The following is a 17,241-nucleotide window of genomic DNA, read 5'->3' on the forward strand; positions in this document are numbered from 1 at the left end:
GTGTGCGACACCGTGCCACACGAGCACAGCACTTCTATATTCCAGTTAGCTCTCATATAACTGGCCCCTTTCAAGGAGATCCTACCCAGACCTATCCTGAAGGCCAAGAAGACAGGCCTTGGGTTGACACCCCAGAAATTCAATGAACAAAAAACAATAAAGCACCGGGCGTGGTGGCGCATGCCTTTAATCCCAGCACTCGGGGAGGCCAATCTCTCTGAGTTTGAGGCCAGCCTGGTCTACAAAGCAAGTCCAGGACAGCCAAGGCTACACAGAGAAACCCTGTCTTGGGAAAAAAACAAAATAAAAACAAAAAACAATAAAGCTAGAAACCATGACAAGTAACAAGAAAAAAAACTTTAATTTTTTTAAAAAAAAGAGTTAATAAAGTATAATTATTCACAACAAGAGCTGAGGTCAGCCCAGGTACTAAGGCTACCATGTCTGGGTACTACACAGCAGGCTGAGTTGACTAGGGAATGTGGCAGGGTGAGTCCATGTTTGCTTAGCCAGCCCTAAGTTTGCACACAGAAACCGCTCAGCCAACACTGAGCCAGGAGTCCTTTCTGTCCAGGGAAAGGCAGCAGTATGCATTCATGGAAAGCAAAGCAGAGAAGATACCTAAGCCTACACTGCCCACAGTAAGAGCCCTTTGAAATTTGAGACACCATGGTGAGGTAGGTTGGGCAAGTGTTATCCTCCACACAAAGGCAGACCTTTGCTCCATAGCCAGCACCCAGCAGAATAAGGTTAGTGGGGCTGTGGACTAAAATGGCACATTAAGGTGATTTGTCATTTAAAAATTGGGCCCTAAAGTTAGAATGTCCTGTCAGGGAAGGAGTCCAGACGGGGCGCTCTCCCCACCCGAAGCAGACCACACACTTAGCTTCCACCCCTCTGAGTTCTCTTCCTTTTAAGATTGTATTTATTTTATGTATAAATAAAATACATATTTTATTTGTATGCTCTATCTGCATATACACCTGGCACACGGGAAGAAGTCATCAGACCCCAGTACAGATGGTCATGAGCCACCATGTGGTTGCTGGGAATTGAACTCATGACCTCTGGAAGAGCAGGCAGCACTCTTAACCGCTGAGCCATCTCTCTAGCGCCCCCCGCTCCCACCCCCCCACCCCCCCCATGAGTTCTACTTCACTGTTCTGAGCTCTGTGGTCTGCCCTTTAGGGAATGACTCCTGGAAGGAAGGGCGTGTCCAGGGCCATCTTCACTTGAGAGTATAGTAGTTCGTGGGCACAAAGGGCATTTTGCTAACCACCGTCATTTGCTGCTTCCGTCGAACCTCCACCAGCAGCTGTGTTCCTGGCCGACTGTACTTGATCGGCACATAACCCATTGCTACATTCTTCTTCAGGCTGGGTGAAGGGCAGCCACTGGTCACTGTACCTGTCCAGGCATAGGCCATAGGTTAACACCATTCTGCCAACTCAGTACCCCCTACCCTGGACACCCTGCCAGCTGATGTCCCCATCTTGGGCCACTTACCAATCACGGTGCCTTCTGGGTTCAGGATAGGACTGTGTGCTCTCACTGGAGCCCCTTCACACACCAATCCCACACGTCTGCGCTGCACCTCACCCTTCAGCTGAGGAATGATGATTTTGGCGCCCGGGAAGTCCATAGCAATTCGACGACGCTTCCCTGAAGGATAACACGCCACATGGCAGCCGTAGGCCACAGGAGCCCCAAGTGGCTGACATCCATCAAGCACGCCTGTCCTGAGCGCGCTTTGTAGTCCTGGCTGGCCTGGAACTCACATAGACCCGCCTGGCTCTGCCTCCCGAGTGCTGGGATTACAGCGTGCATCACCGTGCCCAGCTTTGACCAGGCTCTCGGGCTCTGTTCTTCAGTCAGCCATCAGCCATCCCTTACCCCTGGAAGCCACACTTACAGCCCTCAGCTTATAACAGGCAAAGCCACACTAGCACCTCAGGGAATGAAGGCTTAGCCAGGCTGAGTTGCTCCAGCCTGGACAATCTTAGAGAGCAGTCATGAGCTGAGTGGTGTCATTAAAGGGTATTCTAACTCTCAGGGCCCCTCGAATGCCAGCCCAGCTCACCCAGTGTCCAGCTGAGGCTGCCCTCCACAGGCGTGGTATGCTCGTCAATGTCATTCCCATACAGACAGAGGCCTGCCTCCAGGCGCAGACTATCTCGGGCTGCTAGTCCCGCCAGCTTCACCTCTGGGCTCTTCAGCAAGGCAGTGGCCAAGTGGACTGCACTTACTGCTGGCACTGCTATCTGCACAAAGAACCAGGAAGTGGATGGACAGTTAGCCCCTAAGTCTTAACGTCCAGTAATTACTTTTACCCCTTTTGGTTGTGTGGGAGTCAAATATTTCACCGCTGCAGTATATCCTGACCTTGCCTAATCCCACCCCTCTTTCTGAGACAGGTATCCCAGATAGGTCTCTAATTTATTATTCTTCTGTCTGTACCTCATGCCAAGCTTTACAACCATCTCTTTTTTGGTTTGGGGTTTTGTTTTATTTATTTATTTATTTATTTATTTATTTATTTAGATTTATTTATTATGTATACAGTGCTCTGCCTGCATATACACTCACAGGCCAGAAGAGAGCATCAGATTACACTGTAGATGGTTTGGAGCCACCATGTGGTTGCTGGGAATTGAACTCAGGACCTCTGGAAGAGCAGTCAGTGCTCTTAACCACTAAGCCATCTCTCCAGCCCTATTTATTGTTTTTTTTTTTTTCAAGACAGGGTTTCTCTGTGTAGCTCTAGACTCACTCAGTAGACCATGATGGCCTCGAACTCACAGCAATCCACCTGCCTCTGCTTCCCGAATGCTGGGATTAAAGGCATGCGCCACCATGCCTGGCTGGGATTTGTTTTCTTTGAGCTAGGCTCTGGCTGTATAGTCTTGGTTAGCCTGGAACTCATTATGTTAGACCTTGAACTAAGATCTTCCTGCTTCTACCTGCAAGGTACTGGGATTACAGGCATGCGATACCAGACGGAATAATAACCGCTTCTTGGCGTACCTCCACGCCATCCTCTCCTGTGTAGCCACAGCGGGTCACACGACAGCCAGACACACCGAACACCTCCATCACAGCACTGGTCATGAAGGGCAGTTTCCTCAGATCGTCTGTCACACCAGCCTGTAGCACCTGCACTGCAGTAGGTCCTGAGCCCCAAGAGAATAACCACAGGTGTTGGGCCCAACACCCCCTGGACTACAGCCTTTATTTAGGAAGCAGAAGAGATCCCCAGCAAGCCCAACATTGCAAGTGGGGAGAGGATACCCCTGACCCTAGCCCATGAACAGCCTTGCTCATGGTGAGAAGTGAGAAAAGAGGAAAGATATTTAACTTTGGGATTATGGCATACAGATACCATACCTTCCTCTTGGGATAGCCCCTGTGCTAAGCAGCAAACACAGTCAGGAAGACGAGGGCTGGCTCTAACCCCGACCTGGTAAACTCACCTTGCAGAGCTAACAGGGCGTTATCTATCACCTCTAGGCCTACATCCCTGCCCTTGTTCTGGAACTCCTTGACCTTGTCCTGAAATGAAAACCAGAAACACATCAGTGCCTGCGACCATTCCTGAGGACTTACTGTAGACTGGACGCTGCAGACCTTAAGCCTCACCGGAGGATGCTCATTTCAGGCTCAGCTCTATCTCCCCACCTCTTCTACTCCCCATCCCCAAATGCTGGTGTGCACCAGGAGGGCCTACGCTTCAGTCTATTGGCTGTTCTTTTCTTCAGAGTCATTTTCTGAGCCCCTGTCTGCGCCGGGCACTGCTTTATGGACAAAGAATGCAAAGTGCCTAGAGTAAAGGACAGTTGTACCTGCATGAGAGCCAAGTCCTTGTCCTGGCAGCCAGCGTTGGACACTACGTACAGGTGCCCTTCAGAAGTATTGGTCACAATCAAGTCGTCTAAGATGCCTCCGGCTTCATTGGTAAACAGTGACAGTGTTCCCTAGCGGTAAAGCAGAGCATCCTCGTCTCCGGGTCCAGGAAGCCCGAGCCCAAGTGTGGAGTGGCTACCACATGAACTCATAAACACAGATCTGGGTGAAGGTAAGGCTCAAATCTAGAGCCTTTGACCTTCATTTGTCAGGTAAATTCTCACCACTCCCATTTTAAGGGGTCTCCCCAGACTAATGAGACCTTTGGTTTCCTCCCTATTCAGTTCTTAGAAACCCGTTTCACAGCTGGGCATGGTGGCAGATCTCTGAGTTCAAGGCCAGCCTGGTCTACAGAGTAAAAAAAAAAGAAAGAAGGAAAGAAAAAGAAAGCTATTTCACACTTACTCTGTGACACCTAGGAACTACTGTTCCACCCTGCCCAGGTAACCCCACCCGCGTGCCAACCTCCAGGATAAATGCTTCAAACACCATCTTCAGGGTCCCACAGGCTCCCACCACAGTCTTCAGCACTGTGTTCAAAACACTGTAAGCTGGCCTCAGCCTTGCCACTGGATGGACAAAGCCTGTGCTAGATCACACTGACCATGTGGGGATCCTGGGAAAACTAAGATTCCGGCTCAGCAGGACCAGAGCAGTGCCTCAGCCTATTCCAAGAAGGTGGGGAGGCTGCTGGGCCAGTGGCCACCACACTTTGAATAGAAAAGGTGTGGGCAGCAGGAGAGGTCAGGAGGGCATATAAACGTTGGTCTCTGGCCTCCCAGCCCAAGGAGTAAGACCGGGATCATGCTTCCCCAAAGCTGGAGGCAGAGGAAGGCGGATCTCTTTGAGTTCGAGACCAGCCTGGTCTACAAAGCAAGTCCAGGACAGCCAGGGCTACACAGAGAAATTCTGTCTGGAAAAACCAAAAAAAAAATGAGCCGGGCATGGTGGCACACGCCTTTAATCTCAGCACTCGGGAGGCAGAGGCAGGCGGATCGCTGTGAGTTCAAGGCCAGCCTGGTCTACAAAGGGAGTCCAGGACAGCCAAGGGTACACAGAGAGACCCTGTCTCAAAACACCAAAAAAAAAAAAAAAGCCGGGCGTGGTGGTGCACGCCTTTAATCCCAGCACTCGGGAGGCAGAGGCAGGCGGATTGCTGTGAGTTCAAGGCCACCCTGGTCTACAAAGTGAGTCCAGGACAGCCAGGCTACACAGAAAAACCCTTTCTCGAAGAAAAAAAAAAAAAAAGAAAAGAAAGAAAAAGTTAGCAAGCTTTGTGCCTCTTATGCTTGAGGCACGCTGTTTACTGGCTCCTGACTGAAAACACCGCTGGGAAGAGTTTGAATGGGCCCACCTGGTTAGGCTTCAGCTCTGCAATGTCTCCAACCACCATGCTCTCCATCAGCTTCACTCGGTCACAGCCAAATATCTTGGTCTAGGGAAAAGATGGAAAGGCCCAGGCTGCTGCAGCATCTGCAGCCTACAAGACAATAAGTCAAGGAAAGCATCTTCCAGTACACACAACAGGCCAGCTCAGAAGTGACTGACTACAGTCTTTTGGTTCTAGAGATGGCAGAAGTTCCATCTTCTCATTGTCCCTATTCCTCTGAGCCTCGGTGTGCCTCAGGAAGGTGTAAGAATTCAAGGGGACCTAGCATCTTACTGAGATACCCAATCAACTTTCAAACCAATACCCGGCACAGCAAATGGGAGTGGGTATCAGCTCTAGCAAGCCCAAAGGCATTAAAACATGGGAGGGCCGGGTGTGGTGGCGCACGCCTTTACTCCCAGCACTCAGGGAGGCAGAGGCAGGAGGATCTCTGTGTTCGAAGCCAGCCAGTGCTACAAAGTGAGTCCAGGACAGCCAAGGCTACACAGAGAAACCCTGTCCTGAAAAACCATTAATAAATAAATAGATAAGTAGCCGGGCGTGGTGGCACACGCCTTTAATCCCAGCACTTGGGAGGCAGAGGCAGGCGGATCGCTGTGAGTTCAAGGTCAGCCTGGTCTACAAAGTGAGTCCAGGATGGTCAAGGCTACACAGAGAAACCCTGTCTCGAAAAACCAAAAAAAAAAAAAAAAGAAAGAAATAGATAAGTAAATAAACAAACAGACCACCCCAGGAACAGGAGCAATCAGAGATAACTGAAGACCTCCTGAATTAGTCCTCTAGAGCCCCTAACACTGTAGTCTAAATATCCTCAGACGAAGCTGCAGAGTAGAGTACTGTAGCCGAGGAGGAAGGCCTGGTCCCCCCTGACTCACCTGCAGCATGTGAGACACATCGAAGAGAGAACAGTGCCGGCGTGTATGCAGGTGCGAATCCACGTGACTATCTCGGTATTGCACAGGCAGACTCCACCCTGCAAACGCCACCATCTTCCCTCCGTGGGCTAGGTGGAAGTCATAGAGTGGAGTCCTGCGCAGCACATCCTGCAGACAGCCAGGCTCAATGCCACCAGGGTCCCAGCCCCACCAGCGTCCTTCCCCCCACCGCCCAAGTCCAGTTTAAAAAAAAAAAGACTTCCAGCACCCTTTATCCCACCTGTACAGAACTGAGCGGGCGACTCTGGACCAAAGGTTGTGCCTGCAGGCGAAAACTCAGAGGGGCCACCACACTCAGTGTCCGCTGCATTGTCACCCGCAACTGGTGCTGCCGGCACACTGAGGCCACTACTCTGCCAGGCACGCTGGGAGATGTAGTCCGAACCCCTGCTTGGACAGGTCTTTCTGGTCCGAAGAGGATGGGAAAGGGGGCGGGAAGCCCATAGGGCAGGCTGAGATTTAAAACTGAGTGCTGACACGCCATGACCTCAGGATCTTCCTCTAGCCAATCAAAGCAAGTCAGGCAGTTCAGAGCTGAATAGGCTGCCTGGAACCAGAATTTAGAGGTAGAACTCCCTGCCTCCCGAAGGTCAAAGTTCGGCAAATGGCTGAAAAGCCTGAATTACACATTCAGGTCAAATAGCAGTGGGGGGTGGAGCGATCACTGGAGGATGAAGGCCGCTGGGCAGGCACAGTACTGGTCTGGCCTGGCCTCTAGCTTTCCCACTGGGCACACACAAGCAGCAAACACAGTCGTGTTTTCCACAAGTATTTATTGATCTTGCTGCACACTGGCTCCAGTGCTGGGAAGGTAGGAACACAGCTGTGACTTAGGCACGGTCGCTGCCACCCTAGGATCCTCTTCACACTTGCATTCTGAAGATTGTGGTTCCCTGAACTCAGGACTATGGCGATCAGCCTTTCAGCAAAAACCGAATGGGGCTTAATGATCCTGCAGGTGGAGACCCGGCAGTCTGGTGCGGTGAGGCGGAGGCAGGCGGGTCTCTGTGAGTTCAAGGCCAGCCTGGTCTACAAAGCAAGTCTAGGACAGCCAGGGCTACACAGAGAAACTCTGAGGGAGGGGGCTGTGGGGGTGGGGGTGGGTTGTTCCCAGGGGCAAGCAAGAAGAATTAGAGGGAAACAGAATTGGATCATAGGAAAGGACAGCAGCCTTTGCTAAGTGGTTGTGTTGGGGGTAACGGAGGGCCTCGGCCCTTCCAAAAGCATCAGTGAGTTGCTGTTCATTGGACACACTTCCCACAAAGCTGATCTCTCACCACCCTGAGCATGACTGACAGAAGCCACTGGGAAAAGGGCCATAGATGTGCTCTGTGCTGAGTCTGATGACAAACAGGTTTGAGGTCTCATTCTCAGGCCCCAGCTGTGACTAAAGCACCGGCCCAGAACCAACGGAGAACACGTTTCAGGAGCCAGTTCAGAGACTCAAACACTCAAGCTCCCAAAAATGCCAGCTTCGCCTTCTAGGCTGGGAGCAGACAAATTTCAAGGCGGGCGGTCCCCCCACCCCCACCCTCTCTCCCTCCTTTGGTTTCAAGACTGGGTTTCTCTATGTAGCCTTGGCTGTCCTATGTAGACCAGGCTGGCCTCGAACTCACAGAGATCCGCCTGCCTCTGCCTCCCAAGTGCTGGGATTACAGGCATCTCACTATGTAGCTCTGACTGGCCTGGGAGTCACTGTGTAGACGAGGCTGGCCTTGAACTCAAAGACTGCTGAAACTAAAGGTGTGTGCCATCATGCCTGGCTCTAGGACATTTTCTTTTTATGGATATAAAGAAAAAGGCCATGAGCAGAAGTGAAGGGATCAATAGGGGGCATCTCTTCCTCAAGCTTCCCAGGTCATGAGTGTCAAAACAGCAGTGGCTTCCCAGGCTACATGGAACAGGTTTATCTCAGCAATGGGGAAAAGAGTACCAAACAGGACAGGCAGGAGAAGAGGATTCTAAATAGAACTGATGAGTTTTGAGAGGAAGAGATGGAATTTGCATGTCAGACAGGAAAAGACAGAAAGTGCCCCCACTAGGAATTCATGCTCAGACAACTAGGTGAGTGTCAAGAGTTCCCGAGCTGTAAGTTTTGCCCAGATAGAACTTGGAGGCACAGGGAACAGGCTTCAGCTTCTGGTGGCCAAACCACGCCTGGGTGGGCACAGAAGGCCAGTGTCCCAAGTCAAAGCTGCTGTTCACGTGTAGGAGAGTAAGTTCAGATCATAACAGCCATCCACCTGCAACACAAGAAACCATCAGTCCTGAGCCGCCTCGAAGCAACGTAGGCCAGCCAGAGGGAACAATCACTCACATCAAAGCGGCCGATCCTCGTGGAAGCATGACTAGCCCGAATCATCTCCGTCAGTGCCCACATCTGCTGCACCTCGGAGGACACTCTGCTGGGGTCTGGGAGACCCTGCTCCGGAAGGAAAGAAGGAAGGGTGGTCAGGAATCTCTCCTGAGAAGTGCCCTTAGAGATGTAAGCTATGGGCACTCCAGCTGAAACTGGTAACGTTCCCGGATAGCTTGCAGAACTGTGACAGCGGGCTGATGTCCCCTCAGCAAGCAATCCACGCCTATGCCAGGCCTGACTCCAATCCCACAGAGCACCCAAGAAGACATTGAACTGTGGTCCCTGAGTCCACTCTCAAATTTTTACAGTGCTGGGAATCAAACCCAGGACCTCGCGCATGCTAGGTAAGTATTCTATCACTGAGCTACATCCCTAGGCAGCCACAGGGACAGGCAGAGGAACCATTAGTCCATGCGCTGGACCTCAGAACCATGTATATATATGTGGTTAATACCCTGATGTTAGAGAACTTACCTCAAGGCGGGGAGCAGGCTGCTCAGTGGACACTGGGTGGGAAAGCCACGTGGGGAATGTCAAGGAGGGGCTCTGCAAAGCAAAGGCATATGTCCCAAGTGATGCAGAGGCTGGGCATGGTGGAGCACACCTTTAATCTCAGCACTCAGGAGGCAGAGGCTGGCGGATCGTTGTGAGTTCAAGGCCAGCCTGGGCTACAAAGTGAGTCTAAGACAGACAGCCAAGGCTACACAGAGAGACCCTGTCTCAAAAATGAAAAGGATATCCCAGCACTGAGAAGCACTGGGTGGTCTCAACGGTCTGAGTGGACAGAACCTCACCTCTGATTATGAACGTCTGCAATTACACGCCTCCATCTTCCATGAAGGCTTCCTTCTGAGTCTCACCATCCTTGCCCATGACCCACCCCGGTGCTCCATCTCTCCTAGCCATAGCTAGAAGCCCTTAAGGCAAAGGGCTAGCCAGTAGGTTTCTGAGAGTCACTTACCTTCAGTCCCTGCTGGTAGATTTGCAGTTCCTCCACCGTGAAAGTCAGCCATAGTGGTGATGGCTGCCGCAGAATCAGGCGCAGCTCCAGCACTCTGGTCATGTCACACAGCATCTGATACACATACAAAATGACCCACTGAGCAGGGTGTGGTGTTGCTGCACGGCATTAGTCCCAGCACTCAGGAGGCAGAGGCAGGCAGTTCCTTTCCCTGAGTTCAGGGCCAGCCTGGTGGACAAAGCAAATTCCAGGATAGCCAAGGCCACATAGAGAAACCCTGTCTCAAAAAAATTTTTTTTTCAAAAAAACAATCAATTAAACAAACAAACAAACAAACAAACAAAACACTAACTGAAGATGCAGTGTACCAAGAACCTCCCAACCAACAGTAAACCAAATGCTTCCCCAAGCCTTTGGGAAGGAGAGACCCGTGGTCCCTCCGAAGTACCTGCCTAAAAGCCCAGTCGAGACCAGTCCAGCCCCACTCTCCCCTCCTGCTACTCTGCCCCCTCCCTAGGCAAGGAAGTCCCTGGCCATGCTGAGCCCAGCTCACCTGGTGCTTGAACAGGGATACGTACTCCTGGGCTCCCTCCTCGCTGTGTGGGTCAGGCATCAAGCAGTAGTCCCGCAGACAAGTTATCCACTTGGATGGTGTATGTGCTGTGGTATGGTGACGGACACGGATGCTCAAGAAAGCTGTGTAGTAATTCTTAAATGTGATCTCCTGTAACTAGAACGCACACAAGCCACCATGGATGAGCCTGCTAAGTGGACCAGTGGAGGCTGAGGATGGATGGATGAGCCTGCTAAGTGGACCAGTGGAGGCTGAGGATGTTTGGATGAGCCTGCTAAGTGGACCAGTGGAGGCTGAGGATGGATGAGCCTGCTAAGTGGACCAATGGAGGCTGAGGATGGATGGATGAGCCTACTAAGTGGACCAATGGAGGCTGAGGATGCAGCTCAGCTGGTCCGGTGCCAGCCTTATCCAGCACATTTTAAGTTCTGTGTGAAAGGGTCGGTACTGCATAAAGTAGGTGTGTGATGCACACTTGTAATCCCGGTGCCTGGGAGGCAGAGGCAGGAGGATCAGAAGTTCATAATAAGCCTCAGCTATTCTTGGCCACTCTGGGATTACTGAGATTTCACACACACACTCAAAAAAAAAAAAAAAAGCGGATTGCTGTGAGTTCGAGGCCAGCCTGGTCTACAAAGCTAGCCCAGGACAGCCAAGGCTAATACAGAGAGACTGTCTCGAAAAGCAAAAAAAAAGAAAGAAAGAAAGAAAGAAAAGTAGCATATTTTAAAAAGTACTGGGGGGGCGGCTGGAGAGATGGCTCAGCAGTTAAGAACACTGACTGCTCTTCCAGAGGACCCAGGGTTCAAATGCCAGCACCCACATGGCAGCTCACAACTGTAACTCCAAGATCTTACACTCTCAAATAGACACACAGGCGAAACACATATGCACATAAAATAAAGGTAAATAATTTTTTTTTACAAAATTAAAAAGTACCAGAGTGAGAGAACCTGAGAATCTAGTATGTAAATCAGCTTGGTAATAACAAAGGCAAGCAGGCGCTGGAGCACTCCCTCCCTCTCCCTCTCTCTCTCTCTCTCTCTCTCTCTCTCTCTCTCTCTCTGAAGGAATTAGCCGACTTAGATCAGACTAAGAATAGTAAGGTCACCCAGGACACACCTGTGATCCCAGCAGAGGCAGGTGGATCCCTGTGCGTTCAAGATCAGCCTGGTCTACAATTCGAGTCCAGGATAGCCAAAGCTATACAGAGAAACCCTGTCTCAAAAAAATAAAAAAATTGAGAAACCCTGTCCCAAAAAATGTAAAATATATAAGTTAATCAATTAAAAATTGAAAATATAGATATCGGGCCTAGAGAGACAGCTCAGAGGTTAAGAGTACCTGGTGCTCTTGCAGAGGCAGGTTTGGTTCCCAGCACCTATATGGCACCTTACAGCTAGCTGTTCATAACTCCATTTCCAGGGGATTCACAACTTTCCCTAGCCTCCACAAAATACATGCAGACACAACATTCCCAAATTTAAAATAGATAAATAAACCTTTTAAAAAATAAAAATATTAAATAAATAAATACTTAGATGTCAAAGATCCACCTCAAGCACACTGACTCAGTTTTTCCATTAATTAGGTTTCCCCACCCAATGGCAAGCAGCATCTTGGGAGAGACTGACACACTGTAACACAAAGCATACAGGGCCAAGAGGGTGGGTGAGGCACAGAATGCTATGCCATTAGAGGAAGGCTTTGTCCTGTGTTGAGGTCATGCAACGCCTTGTCACTTGGTCAGCTGAGACAGAAACACGACGAGGGACTGGAAACAAGTCATTAGGAGGCCATAGATAAAGCATGAGTTGCACCTGACCTGGGGCAGGGACCATTGGAATAGGGGCGATTCCAGCTATGGCCAAAAACCTCTCGCTTGTTTTTGGTTTGGTTTTGGTTTGGTTTTGTTTTTTTCGAAACAGGGCTTGGCTGTTCTGAGCTCGTTTTTGTAAACCAGGCTGGCTTCGAACTCACAGCAATCCACCTGCCTCTGCCTCCGGAGTGCCGGGATGAAAGAAAGGCGTGCGCCACTACACTCACCCTCTGTCTTGTACTGAGGTTCAAAATTGTATTTCTAGTGATGTCCTGAGCACTGGGAAGAGTTGCTTAAGAGAACAGGAGACTAATAGTCTAATAAAGGAGTCTATGGCACTGAATAAGGCCAGTTCGCAAAAGCAAAGGACACTGCAGAGGATGTGGAAGAATAAATGGCTGGGAAACGCCCAAGTTACTAGGTCTTCCCCGCCTTGGTCGCGCCTATTGGGGGGTCGCTCACCTCGAAAGGCGCGACGTTAGGAAATGTGACATCCACGACCAGCACGCCAGGCCGACCTTGGGTAGTCCTCATGTCGCCCACTTGCAGGGCTACGGTGCTTTTCACATGACAGGGCACCAACACTCGGGACATGATGCGGGCGACCAAGAGAAATCACTGCTAACAGTCTCCAACCAGTAGCCCTTATTGGCGTCACCTATCGAACCAAAGGAACTACAACTCCCAGGAGACATAGTGCTTGTACAGGCCAGCCAATCACCGATGCTCAAGGCGGGTCCAGAGTCGGAAGTGCCTGCGGAAGTTCTTCTTCAACCAATCACCACGCGGCTATGAGCACCCCCCCCCCCTCCCGAGCCGCCCCCGGCAACCGTCCAGTCATTCTTTATCCAAAGGATCCAGAGTGCTGTGGGCGGGTTTAAACCTCTTAGATTCTGCTACTTTGTTAGGTTAAGGAAAAAAAATCCGGGCCGGGCGTGGTGGCGCACGCCTTTAATCCCAGCACTCTGGAGGCAGAGACAGGCGAATTGGTGAGTTTAAGGCCAGCCTGGTCTACAAACTGAGTCCAGGACAGCTAGTGTTGCACAGAAAAACCCTGTCTCGAGAAAAAAAAAAAAAAAAAAAAAAAAGAGTGTTAAACAAAGCAGGGCGTGGTGGCTCACTCCTGTAATCCCAGCGTTTGGGAGGCAGAGGCAGAGGCAGGCGGATCTATATGAGTTCGAGGCCAACCTGGTTTATAAAGTGAGTTCAGGACAGCCAAGGCTACACAGAGAGACCTGGTCTCGAAAAACAAAACAACAACAAAAAAGAAATGGTTAGCAGTGCAGCAGTGGTGGCACGCGCCTTTAATCCTAGCACTCGATATATAGGCTCTATATATAGGGAGTGCCAGGAAAAAGAAAAAAAAGTAGTGTTTATAGCCTGAACATAAATGAGCGTCCCTGACGTTAATTGCAAAAACAGGCAATACTTTTCTTTCTTTCTTTTTTTTTTTTTCTTAAACAAACCAAAACCCACAGGGCTTTATTTCCATCCTTGGGCAGGGCAGTGGGCGAGCCGGCTCTCACAGACAGGAGAGCCCTTACTCGATTTGCCAGTGGATGAGCAGGTCCCGCAGCACCAGGTTCACTGAGTCCGAGCGCAGGAACATCTTGGAAGTGTAGCCGCCCTTGTTGACAGGCCGCTCTCGGGGACCTCAGTCCACATGTCCTTCACGTTTTCCAGCACCATGTTGCAATGCCTGTCAAGGGCCTTCACCCGGCCCAGCAGCTTCTTCTTGTTGCGACAGTTAATGAGCACTTGGGTGTTGTTCCTGACCGACTGTGTGAGCACTGAGAAGGGACCTGTGCTGAATTCCTCCTCCTCCCGCTTCTGCAGCTCCTCTGGCGTCATCTCACTCTTGGGTTTATTGAGGAGACTCGTGGAGGAGACTGCGCTCTCAGGTCACTCTCGCTCCAGCGCACTGTTCTGGCTCCCCAGGCAATACATATTTAAAAGAGCTCATGGCTCAGCTGGTGGAGTGCTTATCTAGGGTATAGAAAGCACTGCACAGAGCCGGGTGTGGTGGCGCACGCCTTTAATCCCAGCACTCGGGAGGCAGAGGCAGGCAGATCTCTGAGTCTGAGGACTGCCTGGTCTACAAAGCGAGTCCGGGACAGCCAAGGCTACACAGAGAAACCCTATCTTGAAAAACCAAAAAATAAATAAATAATGAGATCAGATGCCTTCTTCTGGTCTGCAGGCAGAGTGATTGATATATATAGAAACCCCGATAAAGCAGATAAAAAGTAAGGTAGCAGGTTTCTCTGTATAGCTCTGGCTATCCTAGAACTTGCTCTGTTGACCAGGCTGGCCTTGAACTCAGAGTTCCTCCCAAGTGCTGGGATTTAAAGCATGCATCACCACAACCAGACTCGAGATATATATTTTTTTTAATTTTTTTTTGTTTTGATTTTGGTTTTTGTTTTTGTTTTTCTTTCTTTCTTTTCTTTTCTTTTCTTTTCTTTTTCTTTTTTCTTTTTTTTTTTTTTTGAGACAGGGTTTCTCTGTGTGGTCTTGGCTGTCCTGGACTCACTTGGTAGATCAGGCTGGCCTCGAACTCACAGCGATCTGCCTGCTTCTGCTTCCTGAGTGCTGGGATTAAAGTCATGTGCCACCACGCCCAGCTTTTTCTCTTTCTTTCTTTTCTTTTTTCTCTTTTGGTTTTTTGAGACAGAGTCTCTCTGTGTTAGTCTTGGCTGTCCTGGACTTCCTTTGTAGACCAGGCTGGTCTCGAATTCACAGTGATCCACCTGCCTCCTGCCTCCTGAGTGCTGGGATTAAAGGCATGCCCCACCATGCCCAGCTTTTTTTTTTTTTTTTGCTTTTTCGAGACAGGGTTTCTCTGTGTAGCCTTGGCTGTCCTGGACTCGCTTTGTAGACCAGGCTGGCCTCGAACTTACAGTGATTCGCCTGCCTCTGCCTCCCGAGTGCTGGGATTAAAGGCGTGCGCCACCACCACCCGGCTTTTTTTGGTTTTTCAAGACAGGTTTTCTCTGTGTAGAATTGACTGTCTTGGACTATCTTTGTAGACCAGGTTGGTCTTGAACTCATAGAGATCAACTTGTCTCTGCCTCCCAAGAACTAAAGGTGTGTGCCACCACTGCCCAGCTCTGGCTGTAAATTTTTAAACTAAAATTTAAATAATATTTTTTACTTAAATGAATTCTGAGAAATAGCATGGTAGTATAAGCCAAATTGTACCCATATTAAAGAAGAAATTATAGAAAGTCATTGTTTCTGATGAGCTTGGTAGCCCACGCCTTTAATCCCAGCACTTGGGAGGCAGAGGCAGGTGGATCTCTGTGAGTTGGAAGCCAGCCTGGTCTACAAAGTGAGTACAGGGTAGTCAAGGCTACACAGAGAAACACTGTCTGGAAAAACCAAAAAAAGAAAAAAGAAAAGAAAAGCAAGCAAGCCATTGATTGTTTCTTGGTTAAGCTCCTACACCGTGTCCCAACAGACCAGGCTAAAAATAAAAATGGAGTCATTCATACTAAAGGTCCATGTCATCAAGCTGAAATTAAACTGTTTATCTGAATTTCCAAGAAGTCAGGATTAGAAAAATAGCAGCCAGCTTTCCCAAACAGACGGAATTCAATTGGCAGAATAATGTTCCATTTGCCTTAACCCAAACACAAAAATGGCAACATGATGTTAAAACTGTTATGTTTCTCTGTAACTATTTTATACTGAAAATAACTTCAAAGTGACCAATCTGCTTTCCTTTTGTTTCTACTTTCTTCAGTCCATTTCTGTCTATGAACCTCTTATGCTGGGTTTTGTTTTTTGTTAAGTTTTATTTCTGAATCATCTTCTTCTTCTTCTTCTTCTTCTTCTTCTTCTTCTTCTTCTTCTTCTTCTTTAATTTTTTTTTTTGAGACAGGGTCTCTCTGTGTAGTCTTGGCTGTCCTAGATTCACTTTGTAGACCAGGCTGGCCTCGAACTCACATTGATCCGCCTGCCTCTGCCTTCCAAGTGCTGGGATTACAGGTGTGCGCCATCACACCCAGCCCTTGAATCTTCCCATATAGCTCTTAAATTCATGATCTTCCTGTCTCCTCTTCCCCAGTGCTGGTAGAGATGTGTGCCATCATACAGCAATTTTCTTTTTTTCTTTTTTAAAGATTTATTTAGCCGGGCGTGGTGCCACATGCCTTTAATCCCAGGACTCGGAAGGCAGAGGCAGGCGGATCGCTGTGAGTTCGAGGCCAGCCTGGTCTACAAAGTGAGTCCAGGACAGCCAAGGCTACACAGAGACCCTGTCTCGAAAAACAAAAACAAACGAACAACAAAAAAGATTTATTTATTTATTTATTTTATGTATATGAGTGTTCTGTCTGCATGTACACCTGCAGGCCAGAAGATGGCATCAGATCATATTATAGATGGGTGTAAACCACCATGTGGTTGCCAGGAATTGAACCCATGACCTCTGGAAGAGCAGTCAGTGCCCTTAGGCCACTGAGCCATCTCTCCAGCCCCACATAGCAATTTTCATTTCTTTCTTTTCTGTTCTTTTCTTTTCTCTGTGTGTGTGTGTGTGTGTGTGTATGAGAAGGTTTTCACTTTTTTATTTTTATTTTTTGGTTTTTCAAGACAGGGTTTCTCTGTGTAGTCTTGGCTGTCCTGGACTCACTTTGTAGCCCAGGCTGGCCTCGAACTCACAGCGATCCGCCTGCCTCTGCCTCCCGAGTGCTGGTATTAAAGGCGTGTGCCACCACGCCCGGCTGACACTTTTTTATTCTTTATGTACAAAGACTAGCATGATCGGTTTCACTGGGTAGACAGTCTTGACTAATCCATTCAAAGTCGCTCAGTCCAACTTAACGAAGCCTGTGTCTTTCCTGTACTGACGGCACAGTCCAGATCAGACTGTGGCAGTTAGAGCAAATGGAGCAGGAGCGGGAACCCTGGCTGAACATCCGTGGGTAACTCCAATAGAGCTGCTGGCGACCCACCTTGCTTTCAGATGGCCAACGAGAAAAAAAGAAAAAAAAAACCAAAACCAAAACAAAAAAAGGCCACACAGCAATTTCAATCTACTGTACCATGCAATAATATAGCTGCCCCAACTTTCTTTTGGTAACTCTTTGTATGGAATATATTTCCCATCCTTTTACATGTAATTGCTTTGGGTACTTAGAGCTACAGTGAAATTCCTGGCTAAGCATTGGATATGTGCCTGTTATCCCAGCACTCAGGAGGTTGAAGGCAAGAGGATCTCCTGGAGTTCAAGGCCACTCTTCATACTCAGTGAGTTCTAGGACAATCCTCTCCCATATGTCATCACCACCACCACCACC

General features: G+C 49.2%; 2 protein-coding genes and 1 pseudogene across 3 annotated transcripts; all 3 read right to left on the bottom strand.

Annotated features, from left to right (window-relative positions):
- Positions 1-375: 375 nt before the first annotated feature.
- AMT (aminomethyltransferase) lies at positions 376-6,781 on the bottom strand. Its single transcript, XM_084752706.1, has 9 exons — positions 6,446-6,781; positions 6,166-6,333; positions 5,255-5,335; positions 3,840-3,971; positions 3,471-3,549; positions 3,025-3,170; positions 2,081-2,261; positions 1,507-1,662; positions 376-1,407 (listed from the first exon to the last, which is right to left on the bottom strand). The coding sequence occupies exons 1-9, from the start codon at positions 6,707-6,709 to the stop codon at positions 1,229-1,231; spliced, it is 1,386 nt and encodes a 461-aa protein (XP_084608832.1). The 5' UTR covers positions 6,710-6,781; the 3' UTR covers positions 376-1,228.
- A 200-nt stretch (positions 6,782-6,981) lies between these two features.
- On the bottom strand, positions 6,982-12,624 carry NICN1 (nicolin 1, tubulin polyglutamylase complex subunit). Its single transcript, XM_084752769.1, has 6 exons — positions 12,401-12,624; positions 10,099-10,275; positions 9,546-9,659; positions 9,059-9,130; positions 8,543-8,647; positions 6,982-8,468 (listed from the first exon to the last, which is right to left on the bottom strand). Exons 1-6 carry the CDS (start codon positions 12,530-12,532, stop codon positions 8,427-8,429), a joined length of 642 nt encoding a protein of 213 aa, XP_084608895.1. The 5' UTR covers positions 12,533-12,624; the 3' UTR covers positions 6,982-8,426.
- Positions 12,625-12,889: 265 nt separating this feature from the next.
- Positions 12,890-13,912, bottom strand: LOC311581145 (small nuclear ribonucleoprotein Sm D2-like; annotated as a pseudogene). Its single transcript has one exon. The product of its transcript is annotated as a small nuclear ribonucleoprotein Sm D2-like (transcript).
- Between the last annotated feature and the right edge of the window lie 3,329 nt (positions 13,913-17,241).

This window comes from Acomys minous, assembly GCF_964271855.1.
Source record: "Acomys minous genome assembly, chromosome: 13".
Taxonomy (NCBI): domain Eukaryota; kingdom Metazoa; phylum Chordata; class Mammalia; order Rodentia; family Muridae; genus Acomys; species Acomys minous.

Excerpts from the sequence above, each read along its gene's own strand:
- AMT (XM_084752706.1), bottom strand. The coding sequence starts at position 6,709 with ATGGCGTGTCAGCACTCAGTTTTAAATCTCAGCCTGCCCTATGGGCTT. Across the intron at positions 5,336-6,165 it reads ATGTGTCTCACATGCTGCAG|ACCAAGATATTTGGCTGTGA; the intron begins GTGAGTCAGGGG and ends TCTTTTCCCTAG. Across the intron at positions 1,663-2,080 it reads CAGCCTCAGCTGGACACTGG|GGAAGCGTCGTCGAATTGCT; the intron begins GTGAGCTGGGCT and ends GTTATCCTTCAG.
- NICN1 (XM_084752769.1), bottom strand. The coding sequence starts at position 12,532 with ATGTCCCGAGTGTTGGTGCCCTGTCATGTGAAAAGCACCGTAGCCCTG. Across the intron at positions 9,660-10,098 it reads TATCCCTGTTCAAGCACCAG|ATGCTGTGTGACATGACCAG; the intron begins GTGAGCTGGGCT and ends TATGTGTATCAG. Across the intron at positions 9,131-9,545 it reads TCTACCAGCAGGGACTGAAG|AGCCCCTCCTTGACATTCCC; the intron begins GTAAGTGACTCT and ends TTTGCTTTGCAG.